Source organism: Mus pahari, chromosome 11 (assembly GCF_900095145.1).
Source record: "Mus pahari chromosome 11, PAHARI_EIJ_v1.1, whole genome shotgun sequence".
NCBI classification, from domain to species: Eukaryota; Metazoa; Chordata; class Mammalia; order Rodentia; family Muridae; genus Mus; species Mus pahari.
In genome coordinates this window covers 39,782,385-39,805,574 of record NC_034600.1, presented here as the reverse complement: position 1 = coordinate 39,805,574, position 23,190 = coordinate 39,782,385, and the positions used below count along the sequence as shown (strand labels likewise).

Here is a 23,190-nt window from a genome sequence, read left to right as displayed (position 1 = left end):
TAAGTGGAAGCACAAGAACCCACTCCTAGTTTTCTCCTTCTACAGCCAGCACATTGCTGCCTCTCGCTATTTCATAGTGCTTGTAGCAGATAGCATGCCTAACTCTGAGAAAAGGATGGGAGGTATATAAGACAAGGATGTTTTGTTTATCCATGATGAATGTGTCCATTAGAAAACCTTGCCAGGCAGCTGATACTCTCACATTGAGAGGTACAGACTTTCTGTGTTAATGGAAATTTAGAAAAACTGAGCTATCCAAGGTCAAAGGAAATAAAATGCAGTAGGTCCTGGGAAATTATGGTGACAGTTCTGCAGCTGTGACCATCTCCCCTCAGAGGTCACATATTCAGGGTGTTCTAGCTGAAGTACATGTAGTGCTGCACCTAAGACCTCACTTGCATGTAAATCAGCCTGGCTTTGCCAGGAATGAAGGAAGATCAGGAGTCAGGGAATCAATGCTCTGGTTTTCCCATCTAACATGTGAGACAAACCTGAAGCAAGATTTTATCCAAGGGCTTCTTAACAACATTGACTCTGGTTATCTATTTCAGTTATCTGACCATAAACATACCCTATACTAAATTTCTTTCCTTTCCTCCCTAGCTGCAACATTTCCCAGCTGCTGTTCCCTAAACATACCCACCAAGTAAGCCATGCATACTGAAGTCCTTAGCTCACACTGTGCTTCAGAGTGATGCCATTTTGACATCCACCTACCATAGCTCCAAGAACTATTGATGAGAATGTGCATTACATCAGTTCATCATTATGGTAGTCAAAAAGTAATAATGATTACTCAGCCCCCCCATTTTGTAGATGGGGGGTGGTGGTGCCTAAGAACCTAAGTAACATTTCCAGATTTGAATCAGGTTATCTGAAACCATGATGGTTCCAGCTGCAATGTGACCCGCCTTTCTAGGCAAAGAACAACGTTCTGTAGAAAAGCAAGCTGTGATATAAGAAATCCAAAAGGTTTGAAGAGAACAGAAGGAAGGCTTGACTCAACTTAGAATTCAGAGCAAGCAAATCAAGGAGAATGAGGTAGTTGCTAGGACAGGAGATCAGTGCACAGATGTATATTCTAATACAAGGTTCACTGACTGCAGAGAGCATAGAGTCCCACCCAAGGAGCTAGCCTTGCAAGGAGAGGAGGTACAGAGTTGGCCACCAGTTGGACTTTAGCTTCTTTATTCCTTCTTTAATACAATGGTCATGTAAATTTTCCTCATCAATATGTCATGGCAATTTTATCTAGGTTACCCTGGGCTTTGTTTAAAAGAGAGCTTCAGTTATTTAAAAAAACATTATGTTCGCGTTAGTAGCAGCAAGGGCTGGAGAAGATGTGGAGCAAACAGGTGCTCTTGCTCATTGCTGGTGGGGATGTAGACAGAGAGCGGTAATAATCGAAGTATTTTATAATCTCAAAAACTGAAATTAAAAAGCTCAAATGTAAGGTATATGTGCTGAAAAAGATGAAGGAATTAAGATAAGTAGACTTCATTTTATGAGATTAGAGAGGTAGAGGCAAGATGTGGTAGGATCCAGTGCCATATTTTTTTGTACAGGGAAAAGCTAATATATTTTCTTGGCTAAATTAAACACAAAAATATTTTCTTGATTTTTGTTGGATGGTGCAGGCATGTATGTAAAGAATTTATCGGCAAGTGTTATGAAGAAAATGAACTGAAATACAATATCAGTGTTATGAATGCAGGCACAGATATAACTGAGCTGTAAGGCTATTTTTAAGCCTTTAGTCTCAGCAGAAAGATGAAGCATATATATATATATATATATATATATATATATATATATATATATATATATATATATATATATATATATAGAGAGAGAGAGAGAGAGAGAGAGAGAGAGAGAGAGAGAGAGAAAGAATAGTCACTGAATGATTAGGAATGAAGTGCCAATTAGTTTTGAAGAAAGTTTCTCGGCGGGCTCTCAGGTTAAGCACCATTCAGAAGAAGAGCTGAAAATGAAAACTCAGACAAATTCTCTCCAGTGTTAGAAGTTAAGATGTGAGAGAATTATTTAAGCTCAAGGCGCCTTTTTTTTATTAATATAGAAAAATTTTGCCTATCCAAACACACAACTTTTCTCATGGAAGTTGAAATTAATCATGAGAGTCATAAATTCTAGGGACACGATTCTGAAATTACTTGGACTTAAAACAGTCTTTGTAAGATACATATGCATCAATTCTATACTGGATGTACTTATCTACGATTGTGGATGTCAGCACTTATGGGCATAACTTTGTTCGCTTACTGATGAAAAAAAAGCCGTTGTTTAAGTTAGAGTATGTGAAGCACGAATTAAGCAGAGGCTAGGAATTGTCTACAGGGAAAGCTAAATACAAAGAAAAGCATGTGAACTTCATGCAAATGAGAAGGCTCAGAAGGCAAAGGCATCTGCAACTTGAGTTTGATTCTCTGGACCCAAATAGGAGAAAGAGATAGTCAAATTGTAGAGGAACTATAATCCAGCAACACGGCTGCTCTGGCAAGGAAATCACATCCAAAGACCTTCTAGGTTTACATGATCCAGCTGGACTGCAGACATGCCCTGGATTACACTATGATCTGGCTGGAATGCAGATATGTCCATTAATCCCAAACAGTTTAATCCCAAACAATAAAAGTAAGGTTAGCTTCTACAAGAAAGTAACCATGTTTGAAAGTGCTGTCTAATTGAGGGGCAGACAAAATGATGAATCAGAGAAAGATTTGACAGAATGAATCAGAGATGTGATATGCAACTCTCACTAGAATAGACAGATGGCACACGGGCAGAGATAGGGTTACTGGGACAGTTTTACAGAGACAGGTTGCAGGTGAAGACAGAGTGAGCAGGAGAATGAGAATGAGCCAGAAGATTAGAACATATTGTGGAAGTTAGTGTGAGGCCAGTCGGAACAATTAAGTCAGAAGTCAAGAAAAGCAGGGTTGAATTAGTCAGCTTGGAGAGGGGTTTGGGCAAGAACAGCCGAGTTGAAGCAGCCAGCCAGAATTCAGAAAGATCTGGAAAGAGTGAGCTTATTCAGCAGTTAGCCTCTGAGAGGACAATTACATCTGGCAAATAAAAAAAAAAATTGCTTTTACATCGACTCCTTCAAGATGTCCTCTGACCTCCACATGTGAATGATGATATGCATATGTTCCTATCTAATAAATAAATATGTGTACTTTTTTCCATTCTTCTTTTATTTGATATTTTATTTATTTACATTTCAAATGCTATCCCAAAAGTTCCCTATACCCTTCCCCTGCCCCTACTCCCCTACCCACCCACTCCCACTTCTTGGCCCTGGCCTTCCCCTGTGCTGGGTCATATAAAGTTTGCAAGACCAAGGGGCCTCTCTTCCCAATGATGGCTGAATACGCCATCTTCTGATACACATGCAGCTAGAGACATGAGCTCAGGGGGTACTGGTTAGTTCATATTGTTGTTCCACCTACAGGGTTGCAGCCCCCTTCAGCTCCTTGGGTACTTTCTCTAGCTCCTCCATTGGGGGCCCTGTGTTCCATCCAATAGCTGACTGTGAGCATCCACTTNTGTGTTTNCCAGGCACTGGCATAGCCTCACAAGAGGCCGCTATATCAGGGTCCCTTCAGCAGAATCTTGCTGGAGTATCTGGGTTTGGTGGCTGATGATGGGATGGATTCCCGGATGGGGTAGTCTCTGGATAGTCCATCCTTTCATCTTAGCTCTAAATTTTGTCTCTGTACTTATATCATTTCATGGGTATTTTGTTCCTTATTCTAAGGAGGAATGAAGTATCCAGACGATGGTCTTCCTTCTTGGTTTTCTTGTGTTTTGCAAAATGTATCTTGGGTATTCTAAGTTTCTGGGCTAATATCTGCTTATCAGTGAGTGTATATCTAGTGAATTCTTTTGTGATTGGATTACCTCACATGTGTACGTTTTAAAAGAAAATAATCAGAACTCAATCTGCAAATAGTTTTCTAGTCAATGTATCACTTTTCTGTTTACCTTGAACAGAAGAACAGTCACATTGTAAGAAGAGAGAAATGAGTACATGTATGCGCCATTGATTCTTTCCAGTTTCATAATAATCAACCTCTTCACTTTCAGATTTAGAAAAAAAAATGTGGAAAATCAAAGAAGAGAAAAACTTGAAGTTCCCTTGTAAGTGATCAGCACCACTCAGTACATTATATTAAGTTCTGGAACCATGGCTGAAATATCACACAATAGCCCCAGAAAAAGTAACGGTGACTCCTGATATGCAATAATATTAAGGAATATCTGTAAATGGAGCACAGCATACATATCATTTGCAATTGCCTAGTGTAAGATTCTGGGTTCCAACCCCAGTGTCATAAGGATGGAAAGAAGGAAAGAAGGAAGGAAGAAGGGAAGAAGGAAAACTAAAAGAGGAATTATTTTTTATAAAATCTGTTAGAAATTATGATCATGGGCTATGGAATCATAAAACCATTAAATAATATCTACTAATGTCTTATATTCATCATTTCTCTAAAGCATCATAGAAACATAAAGGAGAATTTACATTAATAAATATTTAAACTAGATTAGACCAGCTGAAGTCAGTCAAAGTGTGCTTCATTATTTTCAGTGAGTGAGCTTCCCAGGAAAGAATGATACTTGCAAATAAACTTCATAGAGTTTTGAAGAATCTTCGTAAAATCAGGCCATATTTAGGGAATTGTCACATTTGAACAAAACCCGCAGGAAATTTCCTGTTAAAAATGAGAAGAGCTGAGGCTTTTTGTTTAACTTTACACTCTCTTCCCTCTATGTATTTTGTTGTCTGAAGACAAAAGACAAAGCAAGCATCTTACACATTCCGTTTGTCACACAAGAGTTATTTGCAGGCAGCACGAGGGATCTCACTTTTACAAAACCAGGTCTCAAACCTGGGACTGCACTCTAATGAATATATTCATAAGACACTTTTTACCAATACCAGACAGACAGCAGCAACAGAGGCTCTGCATGCTTTGGGATTCCCCAAACCATTATTTGATAGGAAAATATCATAAAAGCAACTTAATTCAATTATAAAATAATTCACGATTTAGCAATTAGGAACTGCAGCATGTCCATCAGACCTCTGTGCCCTCCTCTCCTGGTGTCGTATTGTGTGAGTCAGTAAGTTTAAAAGCAGACAAAAACACCTTTTAATGACTTGATATCTCCTTTCAGCGTCTGTGTCCTATTTTCAGTTTGCTTGACACCCTTGAACATGTTTCATGGCCTGACTAAGCACCCTGTTTGCCTAACTAAGCCATGTTCCCTGCTGAGATGTGATTTTTTTTTTTTGAATTACATATCTCATAAGAAACAGAAATCACTGGACCAAATTCCCTAAGTATCTCAAGACTCTCATCAATGTAATTCATCACTTATCTACATCTGTCCTCCTGAGCCTCCCTCCTCTCTTAGAGGCACTGTGTTCCTCACTAGGTTTCCAGATCTACATCAGGATTCTTCCTTTGGGAATGACTCTACATTAGCAACTGGCTTTTCCTCCCTTGTACCCTCCTTGTCCCGCCCTCTACTTCCCCTCCCACACCATCTGATTAAAACTGTCAATGAAGTGATTTTCTCTAAGTTATCTAGTGGTAAGGTTTGTTTGATAGATTGATTGACTGACTGACTGACTGACTGGTTGAAGATAAATCTTTCCTTAAGACATTCGCTCAAACTACACTCCAAATTGTTTTCAGCAACTGGTAATTCTTAAACCATTCAGTATATACATGTATACACACACACACACACACACACACACACACACACACGTTGGTCTTCTGTTTCTCCACTTCTTAAGGGTACTTGGGTTGAGGCAATTAAGTTGAGTCTTCCTTTCTGTTTCATGATGCCTTGTATATTTCTGAATCTCTCAGTTATCTGCCCTGTACTGTACTATAATTATATGTTTCTATAGTTGTCTTTCAGACTTAGGGCTATCTCTAAGACAGGACTCTTACAGCATTTATTCGGGAATACTTTATGCTTAGAAGAATCAGTATGTTGCTCCTGTGCCAATATAATTTACTACGAATGAATGATCTTATCCAGCATCAGATCTCACTTCAGATAGTGCTAATGCTCTTTGCCTATAGGCATTATAAAATTTAAAATCCCATCATTGGTTGATCACTTTGAAGAGCAGCAATGTTGGCAGCAAATGCCAAAACTTATATGATCAGCAAGACACGTTCAGAAATATTTCATTTGTCAGTCACCAAGTAGAGCTTATAATACAATTGTGTAGCTAGTTTGGACATAGCTAAATAGCACGCCTGAAAATATAGTAAATTGAGGAGACCTTCCACGCTCTGCTGACTGCTTTTGTGCCTAGTATAGAGGGTGTTTCACTTTGCACCAGTGTGCTGTCCATTTAGCATTTCCTGCAGTTGTATTTCTTCTTTGTCAGCCTAAAGTGTGGCAAGGCAACTGTCCTGATACATCTGCCTAGAGAGCCACCTTCTTCTAATCCACAAAGAACCCTATGGGTGAGAATGGCGCAGGAACACAGTTCATGGCCAATTCCTTGTAAACATTATTCATTCTGAGAAAACAGAGAAAGTTGCTGATGTAGAGGAAGTACAGGTCATAGTGCCAACATTAACGAATGCTGTTTCAAGGAAAGGCCATTCACGTTCTCGGGCGTCTGGCATACTTATGCAACTTGCTAATGATTTTTTTCCTGGTATTTTGTTAATCTGTTTTCTAGAAGACCCACGGTCACATTATGGAAGCACATTTTACAAAAAAAACAAAAAACAAAACCAAAAAAACCAATATGGTTTGTTAAAGGGAGCTTGAGTTTGGAAATAAGGCCAGACTTAGAGTAGACCAGCTTCACTGTGTCAGCAGAATGTCACCTTGAGAAAGCATGACATTTGAGAAAGTCCCTTAGGCTCTGAGCATTCTGTTCTGAAAAGAGTGAGGCAAGATAGTGAAAACCGAAGGCCACTGTTGGCTAGTGAGATGCTTCAATGGATCAAGTGCCTGCGGTCCGCACGTAAGGACCAGAGTGCAGATTTTCCCAGTGCCCATGTAAAAGCCAGACATGATGGTATATTTCTGTAACCTTGGTACTGGTCGGGGGTTGGGAAGACTGACAACTCACTCATCCGCCAGCCTAGCTGCAACAACAGGTTCTAGGTTCAGGGAGAGACCATCTCTCAAACCATAAAGTAGAGAGCTATTGGAAAGATAAGAGACAGCCTCCACATGGGCAACCCTTGAGCATTCACTGCCCCCCCCAACACAAATATACCATACATACAAATTCAAAATAAAAAAATCACTGTTGCTACTGAATGATGTTGCTCATATGAAACCACAGGAGATGGACACGAGAGCTCCGTCAGTGTTGTTGTCCTCTGATACATACATGTGAGGTGTCATGCCTTAGGCAGCCTGTATGTATAATCCAGGTTATTCGTCCTTCAATCCTAATACATACATACAAACATAATACATACATACACACACATACATACACACACATACATAAACACAGAGAAACACAAGAGAGATACACGTATATCCATGTAAATATGCATTACAAATTTTATATGACACTATCCCCAAACCTGTTGACTTTGCTATGTTGATAGGGTGATAATTCTCAAACCACAGGGAACACAATCTAATAGTCTATCAAGTGATTACCTACCCTAGTTAACTTATGGCTTAGAAGCATTTTTGAACTATTGCCTAAAAGATTGGAATGAAGTTAGACACCAAAAAAATTTCGTGTGATATGAGTAAAGAAAGATAGAAAGTGAGTAAGGGCTTAAAACATACAAAATGAAAATTAAATCTCTGGCCAATGAGAAAGCCGTTGTTAATTTCCTATTAGTTATTCTTTCGATTTAGCACTCTGAACCACATCCCTTTCCCTCCACCCCCAGAGTTGAAGACATTTTCTCTCAGCTGAAAGTATCAGCATTAACTTAGCAATTCAACAGTGGAAGCTGAAGGAGCAGGGTGGGTAGAGAAGCACGTGACAGACACAAGATAGCCCACATTATTGGCTGATGATTTTGTGTTTCCTTTTTTTTGCTTCTGTCTTTTTTCTTTCTTTCTCCTTCCCCCCTCCCAACAGTCAGTAGTTGAGAATGCATAATTTTAGCAGTCTGAGAGAGACCTAAAAAAACTAAAGCTTAATTTGCGTACATTGTGGGCACACACTAGGATTTCCGGTTGCAAATTTCCATCTCAATCATAATACTCGTAATCAAATTTTATTTTCACTTATAAGTTCTAAGGTATCGCTTAGAATTCAAGAATCATATCACTAGGTATCGCTTAGAATTCAAGAATCATATCACTAGAGTCAATAAAAGACATTAAAATAGAAAGCCAAGAGGCAAATAAGGTATATTTAATAAGATCAGAAGTTCATCTAATTAAAAACAACCTTAATCTAAGCCTGGCCTTCTGCCTTACAATGGCCTGAATTTACAACTGTGCTTGATTGATGGATGAACAAGAAGAACTCCCATAATTATCAGCCTTAAGTTTATTATCTAGTGTTTACAAATAGACTTTTTGGTCCTACCAGGATCTAGACCCAAGCTTTGAGTCTCATCTTCTGAGAAGAGCTGTTACAAAGAGGAAGAGAAAGGACTGTAAGAGGGTCAGCTGCCATGCAACTGCCCTAGAAAGTGCTCAGATACTGACTGAATTTTTGCTTACCAATCTGAGAAGAATACCGCTATTCTATACAAGACGTAATAAAGTCTGTGCATACATCAGTACCATTTACTGTTCAAACCAGGATCTCTATCTGTACACTTTGCTTCTAAGTTTTGTTTCTGTAGTTTCAATTTAAAAGTTCAGACAAAAAGTGGCCAGAAAGAAATAATTTCTCTTTGTGAAACAGCAAGCCATTTGTCTTTCTTCAGCTGTTCATTCATAGGATTAGTTGTTCAAAATACTGTGTAATTTTGAACATACGCAAATTATACTATTACATGCTCATTTAGACTTTGCCCCATTCTATGAAGAAAATGTAGCCATCAAAACGAAATGAAATGAGCTAGCTCATAAGTCGCATATTTGGACTATAGAGTTATAACCCAACTCTGTCTGCTAGACTGCAGCCTTTGGGAGCTAATACTTGCGAGCATATTGCCCAACAAAAGAAGTTCAGGAGCCTCAAAAGAAAAACAGGCTCAATATTGATTTCAGGGGTTATAATCACCCCATTTCACCTCTTAATAGAGATGAGCTATCCGCATCACCACAGTTTATTATAATGCACTTAAACATCTGGTTCTTTGAAAATGAAATAAGTAAATAATGAATCATCATCCACAATTCCTAGTCCAAAACCTTCTTCAACAGAGTTTGTTGACGACTGTGAGTCCCCATTCTCCAAGTCAGTTGAGCCCATTCCAGAAAGAATACAAAGAAATTCAAATAGAATGCCCTCCTAAACTTTGAAACTACCCGTCTTCATTGCATTCAACACAACTTTATGGATCTTGTTCAGATTTATAAAATCTTACAACATTTCTTACAAATCATATTATGCAAATTATATCACGCTCACGTCTGTGTGTGTGTGTGTGTGTGTGTGTGTGTATGCATTTAAAAACTACAAACCCGTGTTAGTATTGTATCCCTCTTGATAGAATCTGTCATGTAACTCAACGTCAGAGTATATAGAGGCTTCTCAGGAGTCCTCTAAATTGCTGCTGGATGGAATTTAAATTCCTAGAAAGCTGACCTGCATTTTCCTTCTTTGACCATGGAAGACCCATTTCTGACTTGACAGGCTACCACTGTATTCTCATAACTTGACAGGAGAAAACATGGAGGCATACAGTGCTTGCCTATTCTGTCAGGAGAACCCTTATCTTTGTTTGGTTAGGCAGTAAAAAGGCTAAAATGTGTAATGGAAAGACACCTTTGCGATAAAATCCTCCAGCAAATATTTCGAATGGAGCTTCAAACAAGAAAGACACATTCCTCACACTATTCTACCAGCACCCAAGGGGTAGTGTTCTATTAAGCCAACTAGTCGAACCACTTATTAACTTTAACTTGTAACCAAGAAACAGTGAGTTCGTCATAGGACTGCACAATAATCAACATGCCAGGCTAGGGGTAGGATGATGAGGATTTCGATTTGGATAGTGATCCCGAAAAACTTCTGAAGACTTCTCTAGACCTGCTCCACATCAGTTTCTTCCTGGCCTCTCATAAAACAAAAGAGAAAAAGGCAAGTCTCTCAGTCTCTCTCTCAGTCTCTCTCTCTCTCTCAGTCTGTCTCTCTCTCTCTCTCTCTCTCTCTCTCTCTCTCTCTCTCTCTCCTGCCTATCCGAAGGGCTTAGCACTGTCCTGGACCAGAGCTAGGGTTTCTAAAATCAAAGCCCATGACTCCTTTAAAATGTTTGTTGTTCACAGCCATTGGTCTGTTGCCATCTTCTGATCTGTCCTTCCACAAAGAAACAGAGGGGCTTGTGAAGATGAAGAAAGACAGTGTCTTTCTAAACCTTTTTCTTTTGAAACAAGAAGACTGAAGAGCCTGGAGACCGATCCAAGAGGGGCTCTTGAGCAAAGGGAATGGATGGTTCCTGTCAAACACCAAGACTTGTTTACTGCTGGGAAGTGCAGATATCTCAAGGAAAGCAGCAACAGCTGGGGGAGTAGAGAATCAAGCACCACACTAAATGGGTCACCTGGAAAAAACCACCACCTTCCTCCTTTGAGTGAAATGTCTCAATAACGAAGCCTTTTAAGGAGCTGGGAGGGAAAAAGTCATACAGAGCATGGATTCCACACTGGCTCAGTTTGTGCACAACAATAACAAATTGGCACAGCGTGAGGGGAAATAGATGAAGGGTTACCTAGCTCCAGGCACAGAAGAAACCATTCAGAACTCTCAACTTCTCTATACCTCTTTTGAATGCATTTTTTTTTTTTTTGTATAGAACGACAGAAGCATGAATAAGCAAATTTGCATTTTCTCCCCAAACTACAGAGTTGAACAGCGCATTTCTTTTCAGTGAGAAGTAGAGGTGAGGTTAATGAAAAATCAAAGGTGATTACACTACTATGTGTTCAAAGAGGACAGACATCCTAGCTATTGCAACATAAACAAATGGACTCAAACAATAGGACTTAGCTAAAACAGAAGCTGTTGTTTTGTAGCAAAGTCCTCTTTTTGGAAATGAGAATGTTACTCCTTTAAAGGGAAAATAACCTTTGCTTTAAGTCAAGCAAAGGTTAAGTAAGAGGTATGCCCTTAACCCTAGAGCTATAATAATAGAAGAAAATGGACAGATACATAGTAGGTAGCAAGGACTACTTCCAGGACTTTAAATCTCAGAATTAAGGATTCCTGATGTGTATTTTCTGTAAGAACAACTAGATCCTTATGCTGAGAGATAGCCCTCACCAACAAGGGAAGGGAGGCACTGGCACCAAAGCCCTCCTGAGTCGGGAATACTGGCGATGCAGTTCGAAGTGGGCCCCTGAGGCCTACAGACATCCTATCCTGACTCTCTCATAGACAGCAGAGCTTGGGAACAGAGGCTGTGGTCATCAGAGAAGGGAGATATGCCACAGCCCTGACTGTGGATGACTCTAGAGTTGTAACAAAACAGGCACCTGTCAAGGTAACAGAAGGGTCCCCAAACCCTACATTCACTGCATGTGATTTTTTTAGTTGGAAACCAGAACTTCTGTAACAACCCAGTAGGTGATTTTGCTGGTGTCATAGACAATGAGACGGTTGGTCACAAAAGCAGCTATGGAGCCCTCAGAAATCTGTGTTTATGTATCTATTACTTATCCTGAGTCTGGCCAAAATGTTTACATGGGAAATATACTTTGAAAATCAGGCCTAATAGAGGCAGCACCACATATGCATGTTGGGAGACAAAAGGCCTTGTAATGTGCTTTTATCATAAATCACAAAGTTTCTGCTGTAAGAAATTGAATCCACGCCCCCTTGTAGGTACCACAAAAACAAGCAACTTTCAAAATAAGCACCTTTGTCCTTGTGATGGCCTCAGCAATGAGCTCTTTCACACTCTGTCACAGATTCCAATAAGAAGTGGGAAGGAATGACACACGTCTGGAGACCTCAATACATTGAATCATTGAATTGAACCTTCATACCTGACCACACATCCAAGAACTAAGCAAGTTCTGTAAAGTTGGTCCACTCCATGATTCATGTGTGAGAATTCTATCAGAATTCTATTGGTTCAGCCCAGAAGGACTATCCTGGAATAACTAAAGCATTCTTAAATATGAGCAGGTCAGATATTATGGTTTTTTTTTATTGAATTAGCATTCAAAGTTTGCTTTAACCTTCTATGGAAATGCAGGCCAATTGATATTTGATGTCAGAAATCCATGTATGCCCTTTTCTAGAGCATTTTCAAATAATAATAGCAATAATAATAATAATAATAAAGACAAAGCAGATTTCCAGTCCTACCATTTCTATTCCTTACTAGGTAGGTTATCTATTTTTGTTTATGAACTATTAGCTATTTTGAATATCCTTATGCTTTCTTATTTGGGATGCTTTGTATCAACAAGAAAATTTTAATTGCATAATCGTCGTTACTTTCTCAAATGGTCTTCTTGGTTTTATACTGAGCACTCAAGACATACCTTCCTCTGCTTGCTGTCATGGGGTTTTAGAATTCTGAGTTTTCAGACTGAAAGGTATTGATTACTTACCATATCCAGGAATGCCTTCTGAAAGGGAAGGTATTCACATGCATCATGTTCGCAGCTCTTCCGTCATTAATATTTTCCCCGTCTCCTATGTTGCATGTAGTGATTTTCACAGATGAATCCCAACACTCTGGTTTGAGCATCGATCATGGATAATTATTGCAACAAGTAATGAATTTCAACCCCCCCAAAAAATCACGCCCCCCAGAAAAAAACACAAACAGCAAAAACAAAAGCCCTTCCAGGATTTGGAGAAAGAAACATCACAGAGTTCTGCAGGTCTGAGTCCATCCATGTAGCTCCTACCAGTGAACACACTAATAGAACCAGTCCAGTCTCTACTCCTAAATGATGGCGAGTATTGTCCTGGTGAGATCCAAGTGTCTTGAGTATGAATTAATGCATCCTCATAGAAAGGACTATGGAATGTGAACAAAAAGGAGTCAAAAGACAGTTTCTTGTTATCCTTGTTAAAGAAGTGTTGGGAGGGAAATGGAAAACTTCAGGTCGCTGTGCCATACTGTCCTTTAGGGATGAATACTGCTTTTTCTTCTTTCTTAGGAACATATTCCCGTGTGGTCACTTTAACGCAGTGCTACTGTCTGAGTCTGAGAGGTGTCCGACAAAGACCTGGGCAGAGGGACTAGAAACCATGTATAGCGCAAGGCAACTTCTTCTCCCGATCTCAGAATTGCTGGTTTCGAATGCTGAAGTAGGAAGGCAATGAGTAATTTCTGCTTTGCAGGACAGGATTGGTGCTGGCTCCCATCATGACTTCAGAAGGCGCTGTGGTGATGAAATTCATCTGCCGCCTAACCCCACAATAAGGCTGTCTGCTCTCTTTAAGTAAAATGACTAAGCTATCGATTCTCTCACTGCAGAATCCCCTCTAATTTGTTGTCGTCAAAACCGTGTGTGAGCTTTTAATATTTGTTGCCTTGAAAAGAAAATGAATTTCACAGCTGCAAGGCAGACGTTGTCTAAGAATTTCTTACTCGGCTGGCTTTCTTTTTCTCTCTGTTCTCTTTACCTCCCCAATTCAGTTCCCAAATAGATGTCATTTACTCTGGTGCTCTGACATCCGCAAGATTCTCATGCCGAGGCTATACAGACCTTGCATGCTTTTGAAACACAGTGGCAACAGGCTCCAGCTGGAGTCCCCCCACACCGAATTTCCGGCAGAACCTTTGGTATCCTCGCAGCCGCCTTGTCTGCCCTGGGCTGTGCCTCCCCAGCTCTGAGCAGGACAGTTGCAGGCTCCCTGGTACTGTACATTAACTCTGCAGTAGCCCGCTCGCTCAGCTGCAGACTGCTCCCTGACAGGGGATGTGCTGGCGTCAAGGGGGCCCTCTAGGTGGGTTCCCAGTCACTGCAGAGCCGCGCACTCCTTGCTAGCCTCCAAGTGAGCTAAAGGGGTTAAAAGGAAGAGCTTGCCCTGAAGGAGCAGATTTCTTTCAGTAAGTAATTACCAGGCAAGGGGGGTTGGAGGGGTTGGGGAAGGCTAAAGAAACCTGTAAATAACCTCACAGGGAAATGACACACTGAACAAATAGATGGAGGGAGGTTTTTCTGTTTGTTTGTTTAATTTTCCACCTATTCAACGAAAAGAAAGGGAACAAAAGAAGTCCAGAGAGAATGTGCAAATGATAGGTATGTTCTTTTTCTTTTTCTTTTTTAAACAAAAATGTGGGGGTGGGGAAGCTTTGCTTACTAGATGATTTGTAACCAGTTAAGTACGGATCTCCACACTATGATTTTGGACAGGAAATCCTAGGGAAGCTAGTTCTGCCCGAAGTCACTTAAGACTTCTACTCCGTTTGCGCATGTCATAAAGCTGCTTGTTTGATTAGGGGGTGTGTAGCCGGGAGGAGAACTCCCGTTTCATTTCCTGGAGCCTGCCCCTTTGTTGCAGAAATTCTGTTCAATAATCCCCCGAAAGCACCCCATCCCTGTTGATGCCATTTTGGAGCAAGAATAAAATAGTAAACTCTTGGAATAGTAGGTTGTCTCTTGAATGGTGCTTGCCTGAAATCAGAGAATGGGCTTCTCGTGGTAATGTGCGCAACGTTAATGTATCTCTTTTAACTTGGGTGTTTAAGAAGGCCATTATGCAATTGCTACATATTAAAAGGAATACTGGCAACACTTAACATCCTATTCATCTTCACTTAGGGTTTCCCCAGTGAATTCTTGTCCTTGCAGAAAAAAAAAAAAAAGAAAAAAAAAACATTACTGAGGAGAAGAGGATTCATTTCTCATAAATTCTAAAGCAGATGTAAAAAAAAAAGAAAGAAAGAAAGAAAGAAAGAAAGAAAGAAAGAAAGAAAGAAAGAAAGAAAGAGAATTAGTTTGAGAACTGCTAAGGTTTGATGAATCGATGGTCCCAGGTCAAGAATTCATTCCTGGTAGGAGGAAGAACTAGGGGATTCCTTTAAAGCAATTTGAATTTTGCATGCAGAAAGATGGCACCATGTAGCACAAAGGGACTTGAGGAAAGTTACTGGGACTTCCTGTGATGGAGGCAATGTCCTTGAAGCACCTTTGTTTAGAAGGGACTAGATCTCTCTCCTAAGGTCATTTGTGCTGCCCAGAAACCTTTCGGCTTGAATTGTTCTTAGTAGGCTCTCTCTCAAAGCTTGGAATCAGGTATCACACCGTAATTCAAGCTGGTTTGTTACAGTATGGACTTAAATATCATTATTTAAGATCTAGGCGTACTAGTAATGTCCCTGGCCATCTTCTAAAAGCTTCACAGGATAACCCCCCTTAGTCCACTCAGTGGTGCTGTGAGGTGGAGATGGTCCCTGACCCTGAGCCAGGGAAGAGGAGTGGAGGTACTCAGACGTTAAATATTGCTGGAAGACAAACACAGTTGCAGAAAGAAGTCTGACCACATGGCTAAGATTTTTGCCTGTATTATTCCACCCCCCCCCAATTAGTCCCTCCCCCCTTGAGAATGAACTCTAAGGGCCAGTATATGTCCATCTGGGGCCCACTTAGGTTATGGACATCTATCCTTTTCCTTTTATGGTAAGGATGACATGAAAGGCATTAACTATTTCAAAACCGGCACATACTTCTTATGCCAGGTAAGCAAGCGGGTCTCCTTAGCATGTAATATTTGTAAAAAAAACAAAAATGATGTAGTACTATAATTTCTACTCTAATAAACATTTTCACTTGACATTTTTGTCTGTTTTTAGTACATTCTGTTTCTGTTCTATTCATAGGCCAAAGTGGAATGTATATGCAACCCAACAACAACTGCAACAGTAGCAGCAGCAGCAACAACAACAACAACAAATGAACACATTTTTCCCAGGCATCACCTTTTCTCATCTGATACTGGCTAGTTATGTTTCCACGAAGGGACAATGACATAAGCACACTTTATAGATTGAAAACACAAAATGACTCAGTTATTAGGTCATTAAATGAGATTTTCAAATTAAAATATACTTTTAAAGGAAACATCAATTGATTTTCCCCCCAAGTGCTGGGAACTGAAATTGAGACATCACAGATGTTAGTCATAGCTTCTGTCACTGAGTTAAATACCTGCCCTTCAGCTTAATATTTTTAAGGTGAAATTTTCTTTCCTTCTTTTTTTTTTTAAATATGTAACTGTATCAAATAAGATAAAACAAGCTAGATAGTAACAACTGAAAAACCATAATAAGCACTAAAAATTCTTGAAGTGTAACAAAGAAAAATATACTTTATCTCCCAGTTCAGGGAGCTAAGATTACAAAAATTAATGAGTAACCTTAAGTTGAGCAGTTTTGCAGACTTAAGGCAAATATAAAAGAAGGGTTCTGAGTTTTAAGAGCTGCGGCCAGTAAATTACAAAATGATACTTCAAGCCGGGCGTGGTGGCACACATCTTTAATCCCAGCACTCAGGAGGCAGAGGCAGGTGGATTTCTGAGTTCAAGGCCAGCCTGGTCTACAAAGTAAGTTCCAGGACAGCCAGGGCTATACAGAGAAACCCTGTTTTGAAAAGCCAAAAAAAAAAGAAAAAGAAAAAAAAAAAAAACAAAAAACAAAAACAAACAAAAAAACAAAATGATACTTCATGAGGCAGTAATGAATGAATGTGTGATTTTCAAAAACAACAGGCATAGTAGTGTGGTAGCTTAGAAACGCGTTGTAAAAAGAAAAAAAAAAAAAAACGTTGAGGACTTTCCTGTTTTGTTGTATTGAAAGACAATGGTCACTTTACAGAACTTCTACGTCTGGGTGAACCATGACAGGCTCTCTAGCTCATCCCAGCCTCAGTTGTGATAAGTAGAAGCTCACTAATCATTACCCACGGACTCTTAGACCTCGGGGAGGTCCCTGTGGCTATGCTGTAGCTTCAGATCAAGCAGCACCATGGCTGATTATGTGTTGTGGTCTTTAAATTTTTCAGTCCCGCAGAAAGCATGAGATTAGCTGATCATTCAAGGCTAGACTTGTATTAACTACCCTCAAATGAGGGATGTGAGGAAATACACGGTTAACTTACCATTGAAGTGTGAGCTCAAACGGAAAGCAAATCAAAATCCTTTACTTAACATTTTCATTAAAAAGTTACTTGGGGTCAGCGGTGTAACACATGTTCTGCAAACAGGAGGGTTCACAGGACTAACACAGAAAGTCGGACATGGTTACATGGGTGCCCATAACCATGGTTTTGTGGAGGAACAAGGAAAACAAGGAAAAGGGGACTTCCAAAGTTTGACAGCACACAGTGAGAAGCTGTCTCAAGGGATGGAGCAGATGCCTGCCCCTGACCTCTGTCTCCAAGGGTATGCGCAAGTGGATACATCAACATGAACATCACATAGATGTTTATACATATTGCTTAAACTTTACACAAACCCAAAGCAAGAAGAATGGGGGCACTACCCAGTGTCCCCATGTCCTTTCTAATAAAATCCTTTTGTGAGAAGACTGACTCTTGATAAATCTTAGAAACCTAAAATTCGGTAAAGCTGCCTGCGGCCACCTGTGAGCCAACATAGAGTAGAGACAGGGGTCTCGGGTTCCTCTTTTTTTTTTTTTTTTTTTTTGACTCCTTCCTTTCAGAGTTTGGTTCTAGAAAAGAGGAACAAAGAGCCAACAGCTTCCTCAAAGCCTCACATTCTTTCTTGATGTTTGAAGATTCCATACTCTTCACATTCCTTCAATGTTCAATGTCCCTGTCAGGTGATGAAAAGCTAAGTCACAGCGTCTTGCTACTGTAACCACAGCATACCACAGCCCCACACTGACCTCTGAACCTGGGTGGGTCTTAAGTCCTTCTTGTGCTTCTCAGTAATGGGAGGTGACAGCAATCAGCCTTACCCACTGAATTCAGGTTCTTTCTGTTCATTTCTGTTCTTTCTGCTTCAGACCCTGAGTAACTTACTTTTTTTTTTTTTTAATTAGATACTTTCTTTATTTACATTTCAAATGTTATCCCCTCTCCTGGTTATGCCCCTGAAACCCACTAACCCTTCCTCCCTCCCCCTACTTCTATGAGGGTGTTCCTCCACCCACCCACTCCCACCTCCCTGCCCCACTGAGTAACTTTTTAGTGAAAATATTAACTAAAGCATTTTCATGATTTCATTTATATAATTTCGAAGAGCTCACTAAATCTCTTGGAGATGCCATTTAGTATATATAAATGCATATACACACACTTCTATATATCCATATCTAAATATATATGTATGTACACACATATGTATATGTATGTGAATATGAGAGGGATATAAAAATGTGTGTATATGTGTATATATATAATATATATGTACATATATATACTATATAAGTATGTGTACAAACATAGCTTGTTGTAGTATTTTATTTACAGAAACAAATTATAAACTACTTTATAATACAAAGTGTTTATTGTTATTCACATATATTTTAATACATTCATTTTAATATAAATACAGATTTTCTTTCAGTAAGGTACAATTTACTTGTTTCAATGTTTCAGTGTGCTTAGGACACCCAAAAACTAAATTGGCACTCACTAAATGTTAACTCATGATCATATCAATAATGATGACATTCTCCTCCTGACAATTTCGAGCAAAGGCTGAAGGCTTGCTATCCAGCACATTCATAACTGAAACAGGAGAAGTTCTTCATGAAGCCAGGGTTTAGACTGCTAAGCATCAGGGAACTGTGTGGTGTCCCAGCACGTTGCTGCTATATTCAATTTCTCTTGTAACTGAGAAACAGTACCAACTGAAAATTCACTAAAAAAAAAAAAAAAAAAAAAAAAAACCAAAAAAAAAAAAAAAAAAAAAAAAACAAAAAAAAAAACCTATCTTGACTACATAAAAACTAACATGTCCTTTGGTAACCTCTTCATGATTTAATTTATTAAAAATTAGTTTTCTGGGACCATAGAGTCAAAGCTTAAACCTTTTCTCTTAAGAAATGAGAAGATACATTCACAGAAGAAATGGTTTATCATCAAATGAAGTGCACTTCATGCCTGGAGCATCTAGAACATTCACTAAACTCTTCTAGAAGTATTTGTAGCAGTAGAAGAGGTAGAATATAAATTTCCAGGATGCAGAAAGGGCACTTAATATTTAGTGTTGGGTATAAAATATGGAAATATTCACAGAATATTTGAAAATAAAAATCAGAATTTTAATTATCTTAATTTGAATTTATCTCATTCAATAACTTATTTATTTAAAAAATTAAAATTTATTACTATCATTTAATTTGCATTATCTTAATTTCAAATTCTTCCTATACACATTTTGTGTACCTTTCACCAACTCACTAAATTCTTTGAGACACAATTTAGTTAGTCATACCTGTATGTGTATTTTCATGTGTGTGTGTGTATGTACACTGTGTGTATAGGTACAATATATGTGCGCATGTAGCTTATTATAGCATTTTACTATGCTGAGAATTATAAACTAAGTGTAATATAAAGAGTACTAAGTGTGATTCATGTGTATTTCAATGTGCTTATTTTAATATAAATGTAGGTTTTTCAGGAAGGCTACAGTTTACTTTTATCCAAATGGTAAAACAGAAAGCAACAACAAACATCAAATGAATTACTGTAAGAAATCTTCTCCTAATGTGCAATTATATTTCATTTTAATCTTAAAAGCTTTAGTGGATTTGCATCCTATTTCATAAGCCAATATGCCAGAAATATTCCAAGACAATAATTCACAAATTCAAACCATAAAAGTAACTGTCATGGAATCAAGACCAGCATCAAATAATACTTGTGCTATAGGATTTCTAAACAAATTACTTAGAAAAATGATATATTATATCATTATATTATGATATATAATAATATAATATACATATATATGGCATTTTATTTTATATGTTTTGATTGACTATTGAGAAAAAAATTTTCATTTTTTTTTTTGCTTTTTTCTCTTTCTTAAATGAGACCTAATGCGTTATTGGTACATCAAAGTAATCACTAATGCATATGATCCAAGCAGAAAAGATTCTGTGTATAACTAACAGGAAGAGTTTCCATTCTTTATCAAATCTGGCATCTTTAAGTTCTGACTGCTTACAACATCATCTGCAATGATTTTTTTCACTTTTTAGATTTATTTATTTTTACTTTATGTGTTTAAATGTTTTTGCCTGAAAGTACATAGGGTACTGCATTAATGCCTGGTGCCCATATAGGCCAGAGGCAGGAACTGGATCACCTGGAACCAGGATTATGCACAGTTGTGGGTTTCTATATGAATGCTAGGAGTTGAACTTAGGTACTCTGGAAGAGCAGCCAGTGCTCTTTTTTTTCCCAAATAATTTTTTATAATTATTATTTTCTTTATTTGCATTTCAAATGCTATCCCGAAAGTTCCCTATACCCCCCCCCGCCCCTGCTCCCCTACCCACCCACTCCCACTACTTGGCCCAGGCCTTCCCTTGTGCTGGGTTATATAAAATTTGCAAGACCAAGGGGCCTCTCTTCCCAGTGATGGCCGATTAGGCCATCTTCTGCTACATATGCAGCTAGAGACACAAGCTCAGGGGGTACTGGTTAGTTCATATTGTTGTTCCACCTACAGGGTTGCAGCCCCCTTCAGTTCCTTGGGTACGAGAAAAAAATTTTCTATTGCCACCATAATTACATGGTAAGACCTAATTGTTGAAGATACCACAGATTTTGGGTGCAAGATGTAGAGATATCAGACTCAAATTGACTGTGAAACTTCTTCCCTGCTCACTAGTTTTCTTGGTGCCTGAAGGTAGCATATAGACTGCTGGGGAAGAAAAGACATCAACTGTCTTACTCAGCACCAGGCCTTCCCTACATAGAACTCTTTACTGACCTCCTAGGAAAACCCACCAGTTTGACAGTGGTGGACATATCATGGAGATAACTAACTGCTTTCTGATTGGACCTAATACCTACCCCCTGGAACATAGTCCACCTGTCACAGTAACCCTGGTCAAAAGACTTTGGCCGGGGAGTTCAGTGCCCCCTGAGAAGAACCCTGCTAGGGTTATTGTGATAAATGGCAATATGATCAAATTACCTTCTAAATATATTTATGGCCATAATCATGGACTGCTCCCAACCTTGGTCAGAAGATCTTCTCTTTGCAATGCAGAAGATGTTGAGAATGAAGACTGTGTATGTACGCAACCCTAAATGGCACATCTTAATCAACCCCCAACCCCTTCATGAGATCAAGCTAGGTAGGTGAGAAGATCACTAAGCACTACCCCTTACTGAGTGGGTCTTGGCTGAGACATCTGATGAGATAGTTATGTGAATCTTCAAAGCCTTACAGACCATGGGTTGATTTCCCATGTTCCACTGACTAGCCATCCATCCAGGCACACACGGGCAGCAATAATGGGACTTCATGGGTTACTAATAGGAAGTTAGGAGGAGTCTGAGAGTCGGAGGAGTCGGAGGAGTCGGAGGAAGAGAAGGAGGACATTATTTTGGGAAGAGGAAGTACCGTGATAAATACAAGAGGAGTTGGAGGAGTAAATGCAGGTTGTATATAATCATATTTCATTGCATACACGTGTGAGATTCTCCTAGACAAAAATAATATATGTGTGTATTGTTTTATAGTTAAAAGATAAAAATCAAGAGATACTATATTTAATGTTAATTAAGAAACAGGAGTCAATCCTTGTTAGTAACTTCAAATTATAATATCAAATTTTGAGTTTCTAATATTCATTAGGCTCTCTGAAAGGCTAGGGAACTTTCAGCTTTAAAACCAAACACTCAGGAAGGCGGTGGTGGTGCACACCTTTAAGCCCAGCACTCAGGAGTCAAAGGCAGGTGGATCTCTGTGTGTGTTCAAATCCAGCCTAGTCAGATGGACAGACAGACAGAGTGAGTTCCAGGAGAGCCAAGGCTACATAAAGAAGCAAACCCCAAACAAACCCAAACCCAAAACCCAAGTAGACCAAAACCAAACTAAACCAAAACCAAACCAAACCAAATCCCTAAAAGCTCAATGATTGAATGCAAAATCTACATTCAATAATTCAAGCTTTCCCCGTAGATCATTATCTCTGTTAACTTGGAGTTTTATGTGTATATACAGCCAGCTGATTTATTCATTCTTCTGCATCTACAGGAATACTGCATAGGAATAAGATACAATTATCAGAGTTAGGACTACTGTCAGTAAAGCCATGTCTATTGGCAAAATGAAGTAGCTGATCAAATATCCTTAAAATGTCACTCCCAAACTCAAATGTGTGAGTATATGCAAACATGGATTTCAGTGTGTGTAGCATCCCTTAATCCAGAGAGCCATTGTTGTAGATATATACCCTCTGCACAACGCACAGTGTTGTAGACTCATACCATCTATACAAAATAGTGTTGTAGATACATGCCCTTACACAACCCAGCACAGTGTTATGGAAGTAAGTGTTTCGGACACACACCCTCTACATAACACAGCACAGTGTTGTAGACACATACCCTCTCCACAACACAGTGTTGTAGATACATACTCTCCACACAACACATCACAGTGGGTCAGGACAAAGAAAGTGATGTTTGCGGTAGGATCAAGAGAGGCGTTGGGCTGTATGCTGGTCTTGCCTAACTCTTCCTCACTGATCAGATATAGCTAACTATATTTCTTATCATTGATATTTTAACAGCTCTTTCCAGTTCTGTCACTCATTCTGCCAGTTTCAAGTCATATAATCTGGAACTGGAGCAATGTATCAGTGATTACGGGTCCTTATTGCTCTTGCAGGGGACAAAGAGTTAGCGCTTGATCCACATTTGACAATCTCTGCAATTACATCTCAAGTGCTGCACATGTAGAGACCGTCTTGTGTCTCTTCAATGGGTGGAATAGGATTTAATGCTTCTTTGTAAACTTGAAGCTCATTACATGCTTTAAGAAACCATGCAAGTCCATGACTGAAAATACTACGGTCTTCATCCACAATGGGGAAAGTCTAGCCATTGTGGGTGGTGCCACCCCTG

At 39.2% G+C, this 23,190-nt stretch overlaps 1 protein-coding gene across 7 annotated transcripts in view; it reads right to left on the bottom strand.

Annotated features, from left to right (window-relative positions):
* The window catches only part of Pde4d (phosphodiesterase 4D), a 1,422,283-nt gene that overhangs the window by 488,913 nt on the left and 910,180 nt on the right, over positions 1-23,190 (bottom strand). Inside the window, exon 1 of one of the 7 annotated variants that reach the window (XM_021208483.2) lies at positions 12,727-14,031. The exons of the other annotated variants lie outside the window; for them this stretch is intronic. Within the exon in view, the coding sequence (XP_021064142.1) occupies positions 12,727-12,866 (140 nt within the window). The 5' untranslated portion in view covers positions 12,867-14,031. Of the gene's footprint in view, positions 1-12,726; positions 14,032-23,190 lie in introns of those variants that run through there. 7 annotated transcript variants of the gene reach the window in all.